The sequence below is a fragment of the Ailuropoda melanoleuca genome, chromosome 4 (genome assembly GCF_002007445.2).
Source record: "Ailuropoda melanoleuca isolate Jingjing chromosome 4, ASM200744v2, whole genome shotgun sequence".
NCBI lineage: Eukaryota > Metazoa > Chordata > Mammalia > Carnivora > Ursidae > Ailuropoda > Ailuropoda melanoleuca.
Genome location: NC_048221.1, coordinates 107,645,900 through 107,650,939, shown reverse-complemented (window position 1 = coordinate 107,650,939; position 5,040 = coordinate 107,645,900). Strand labels below are relative to the sequence as shown.

The window sequence follows — 5,040 nt, the reverse complement described above, 5'->3', positions numbered from 1 at the left end:
TAGGAATGACCTTGGTCGCGGCCTCTATAACTCCGCGTGACGACCTCCGGCGGCAGCGCTAGGGTCCCCCACAGCCCCCACCAGTAACTAACTGGCGCGGCGAGACTCCACACGGACGCCAGGGCGAGGCTGCAGAGAGGGGGCTGGCCCTCCCCACGTGGACAAGCTCCCCGCTGGGGGCGTGGCCGCCGGCGCGGGTCCGGCCAATGAGCGCCGCCGTCGGACTCACCCGGTTGGGCACGCCGGCCGGTGGGGGCTGCACCATCCCGGGGGCGGGACTCTGGAGCCTGGGCGAGGCGCGGCGGGTCACGCGGGTCGCGGCGCCGGTCTATAAGTAGCGGCCGGCGGCGTGTGCCGCCAGAGTGATGGCTGCCGGCGCTCGCTGCGTGCTTCCTCTTCTCGGCCGCTGAGGCGTCAGCGGGTGCTTCCAGGGTGGGTCGCCAAGCCCCGCCGAACCATTCCTGGAGCCTCCGCCCCGGGCTGTCTCCTTGTCGACCACAGGTGCGTGCGTCCGTGGCTCCAGCCCACCGCTGCAGCCCTCACCTCTCGTCTCCCTCTCGGCCCTTCGTTTCCTCTGGTGAGTGGTGGCGCCACCTTGGATAAGGCTTTCTTCTCCCCGGGGCCAGGCGCCGACGCCGTGGCGGGGGAGGCGGCCGGGTGGGCCGGTGCGGGCTGTGCGGCGAGATTCTGGCTTCGTTTCTATTCGTCTCCCTCCCCCACCCTGCCCGCCCGCGGGCCTTTTTGGCGGTCCCCGGGCGGCGCGCGCGGGAACGGCCCTTTTCCGGTTTTCGTGGGGAGGGCGCGCGCGGGCTGGCGGAGGCGGTGGTGGGGAGGCTGGCGCGCGCCGGCCGAGGAGGTCTCCGGCGCCACGTGCCCACCGCCTCGCCGGCCCTACTTCGGGCCGGGGACGGTGGGCTGCGGGCGGAGGACAAGGCCGGGCCCCCCAGCCGCGTGGGCCAGCGCGGGGTGCTGCACGGGGCCCCCAGGGGCGCGCTGCTATTGTTATTTTCTTCCCCCTCCCCCCCAGGATGAACTTGCGTCCTTTCTCTTCTCCGCCATGGAATTCTCCTTGCTTTTAGCCCTCCAGAGCCAAAGAAACCCCAGACAACAGATGCCCATACGCAGCGTATAGCAGTAACTCCCCAGCTCGGTTTCTGTGCCGTAGTTTACAGTATTTAATTTTATATAATATATATTATTTATTATAGCATTTTTGATACCTCATATTCTGTTTACACATCTTGAAAGCCGCTCAGTAATTCTCTTATAATTAAAAAAAAAAAACCACTAGTCTAGAGTATGGCAGCTACCGTGACAACGCTGGCTACCAGTACTATTGCTGCTACTGCTGCTTCTGGTCCATTGGTGGACTACCTATGGATGCTGATCCTGGGCTTCATTATTGCATTTGTCTTGGCATTCTCCGTGGGAGCCAATGATGTAGCAAATTCGTTTGGTACAGCTGTGGGCTCAGGTGTAGTGACCCTCAAGCAAGCTTGCATCCTAGCTAGTATCTTTGAAACCGTGGGCTCCGTCCTACTTGGGGCCAAAGTGAGTGAAACAATCAGGAAGGGCTTGATCGATGTGGAGATGTACAACTCAACCCAACAGCTGTTGATGGCCGGCTCCGTCAGTTCGATGTTTGGTAAGTTCTTTTTATGTGTGCCCCTTAGTGGCGGGTGAGCAAATGGATAGTTCCGTTCCTATGCTTTCCCTTTCAGATTTTCTTCAGAAAGCAGTGCATTCCTAAGAATTTTGCCATTTAATAAAACTTGCCTGTGTTTCAGGTTCTGCTGTGTGGCAACTAGTGGCTTCGTTTTTGAAGCTTCCCATTTCTGGAACCCATTGTATTGTTGGTGCAACCATTGGTTTCTCCCTTGTGGCAAAGGGGCAGGAGGGTGTCAAGTGGTCTGAACTGATAAAAATTGGTATGTTTAATTCTAAATGTTTTTTAAATTTTTATTCTTGTCATGTGCTACCATGGCATTATACGAAATATATGGTGTAAAACAAAAAGTTTTGAAGATAGAATATTAAAATTTAAAGTGTTTTTTTGGTTTCTGATTATCATTAGTTGATTTTTTTTTTCTTTTTTTTATTGTGTTCTGTTCCAGTGATGTCTTGGTTCATCTCTCCACTGCTTTCTGGCATTATGTCTGGAATTTTATTCTTCCTTGTTCGTGCATTCATCCTCCGTAAGGTAATCTTTCTCTCCCCTCTTTCATGACCTTTGATGGGTCATACTCAGTGGTATTCAGACTGCCAGCATTCTTCCAGATGTGGGTGGTGTGGCCTTAGAAAGTTAAAAAATTCGTGTTTGGTATATTTCTTGTATTTTGCTGAGTTCTCTGAAAGAAACAAGTTTTCAATAACTTAAGAATGCATTCAGGAAGGAAAAATTGAGTACTATGATGTGCCAAGAAATAGGTGAGGCTGGGAATGAAAAAATAAGGAAATTTATTCAGGGTGGTTTTGTTACAGGTGCTTGCAGATTACTGCTTTACCTAAACCATCATATGCAGACCAATTTGACTTACAAGTTTGGGGTTCAATAAATCACAGTGTCTCATGTGGCTTTTTTTTTTTTAGCTGATAGTTAAATTGAGTAGTTTGGGTCTCCATGTACTTAACATCCATAGTGTTGATTATCATAACCAATTTATAAGCTTCTAGTGGGGACTCTATCTCTCACATGACTTGACTCTGATTTCTTAGACTAGGTAAAAAGAGCCAGTAAAGGTAGTTTTTGTTTTGTTTTGTTTTTCTTGGCCAAAAAAAAGTTTCCAGACAGTCATTTAATTTTCTGTCCCATTTGAAAATCCCTTTTGAGTGACTCAATAGCATTTCTTTTATCAAGAAGCCTGATGCTGGCTCCAAAATAAATGTAGACGACAAGGGATGTTGTCATTGGACTGAGTTACTTACTGAATAAGAATAAATGCATTTTTCTCAGGAAACAAAGTTGTCCTTTTTCTAAGGTGAATTGGCTCTTAACGGTCCATTGTAAGTTCTTAAAAATGCTCCGAAATGGTAGAAATCTGAGTGAAGGGAGATAGGTAGCTTAATCCCAAGGGGTAAGAATATCTTCAGACTCACTTATTTGGTCTAGTTGTGAGCTTCTGTAGGGAAGGATTTGTACTTCTGTAGAAATACCATTATTCATTAATGACTTTTCCTGTGGCCTTAGTCTGGCAGAATATAGCAGTTGTAAAGACTTGGAAAATTTGAAACATCTATATGTTGGTTAAAATTTGAGAGTAGGGGCGCCTGGGTGTCGCAGTCGTTAAGCGTCTGCCTTCGGCTCAGGGAGTGATCCCGGTGCTCTGGGATCGAGCACCACATCAGGCTCCTCCGCTAGGAGCCGGCTCCTCCGCTAGGAGCCAGCTTCTCCCTCTCCCACTCCCCCTGCTTGTGTTCCCTCTCTCACTGGCTGTCTCTCTCTCTGTCTAATAAATAAATAAATAATCTTTAAAAAAAATTTGAGAGTAAATAGTTAATTGTTACTACTAATGGCCTTGAAGTTTGGTATTGTTTTATTTAGCAAACAGGAATGATGAGCACCTCCCCTCTGAATCCCCAGAACTGCCGTAGCATATGATAACATGATGCTTAGATTTGAGGTGTACCAGTAGTTACAGATCAGATTTTTCAGTCTTACTAGAACCATATAGCTTCCTCCAACTAGAGAACCAGGAGAATTAATAGGATCCCCCTGTTAGGGATTCCTGCTTTATAAAAGTTTACATTGGGTCTTTGTTGATTTATTGGGAACCAGATTGTTCCGATTCTGGAGAGGCTTTGTGTGTCTCAAGACAAAACAAACTTTTCTTCTTTCTTGGAGGGTGAATGGTGGTGGTTTGAGGTGTGAAGAGGGATTTTTAGTGCCCAGACTCTCTGATTTGAGAAATGCATGGCAGGTACTTTTTACCCACAGTTGAGAGCTTAAGTTAAATATATTAACTTCTTAACTATATATTCTTTATGTGGGAATGAGGATGGACAGGATCAAGAATGATTGGAATAGTGTTTAAAACAGTACTGACTTTGGGGACCTTCTTGACCTCTAAACTCCCCTTTCCTCCCCATGGCTCATATATATATCCCTTGTGTCCGATCTATCAATGAGTCTTTTTTTTTTTTTAAAGGTTTTATTTATATATTTGAGAGAGAGACAGAGAGCACGAGCGGATACAGGGGCAGAGGAAAAGGGAGAAGCAGGCTCCCCACTGAGCAGGGAGCCCAATGTGGGGCTTGATCCCAGGACCCTGAGGTCATGACTTGAGCCAAAGGCAGACGCTCAACGGACTGAGCCATCCGGGCACCCCATATCAATGAGTCTGTCGGTGATGAATATGAATAGTTCTGGTTACATTAGGTTTTAAATATCAAGAAAACATCCTTATGCTGGTAGTCTTTGGGGGTCCTGGCTATTAAAGTCTGAATATTTGACCATTAAGATGTTTTCCAACTCAAGATTCTGTTTTGGAAATTAACATTAAAATTGCTTTTTAAAATTTTTGTTTTCTCAATGTCTGTTTCAAGGGTATTGGGTAGTCTAGTAGGAAAAACCAGAATGAAGGTGAGGTACGTCCCCTTAAGGACTGGGGGCAGTAAACGAGGAATAGGGGAAAAGGGAAAGTTTTCCTGTTGAGTATTTAAATGCTAGTCAGAGAAAATGGGTCATTCAGCATTCTCCTTTTTGTTAGGAATCACATTAAATCTAGGACATCTTTTCAAACTCAGAGGAGCCTTTTTCTTTAGACAAAGGCTTACAGGAGCATCCAGTATGTAAACAGTGGACTATTCTGGTTAAAGATGGGGAATTATGAAGACCCCCCCCTTCACATCTTACATAACTGGATGGTGAGATATTTACATTATTTCCAGGTAAAGATTCAAGTGTGTGTTAGATGGGTCATACAGTAATAAAAATTTTATGAAGTTGCTAGACTTGGTTACCTCTTGTGAGTGACCAAGAGGAGTCTGGAGGGAGTAAAAGGGAGAACACGGTTTATGTTTTATTCCCATTCCACCCCCCCC

At 46.9% G+C, this 5,040-nt stretch overlaps 1 protein-coding gene across 1 annotated transcript in view; it reads left to right on the top strand.

Moving 5' to 3' along the window:
• Positions 1-334: 334 nt before the first annotated feature.
• Positions 335-5,040, top strand: part of SLC20A1 (solute carrier family 20 member 1) — a 16,090-nt gene continuing 11,384 nt past the window's right edge. The window contains exons 1-4 of the mRNA XM_019807081.2: positions 335-577; positions 1,028-1,645; positions 1,788-1,928; positions 2,115-2,200. Coding sequence (XP_019662640.1) covers positions 1,300-1,645; positions 1,788-1,928; positions 2,115-2,200 — 573 coding nt within the window. The 5' untranslated portion in view covers positions 335-577; positions 1,028-1,299. The remainder of the gene's footprint in view (positions 578-1,027; positions 1,646-1,787; positions 1,929-2,114; positions 2,201-5,040) is intronic.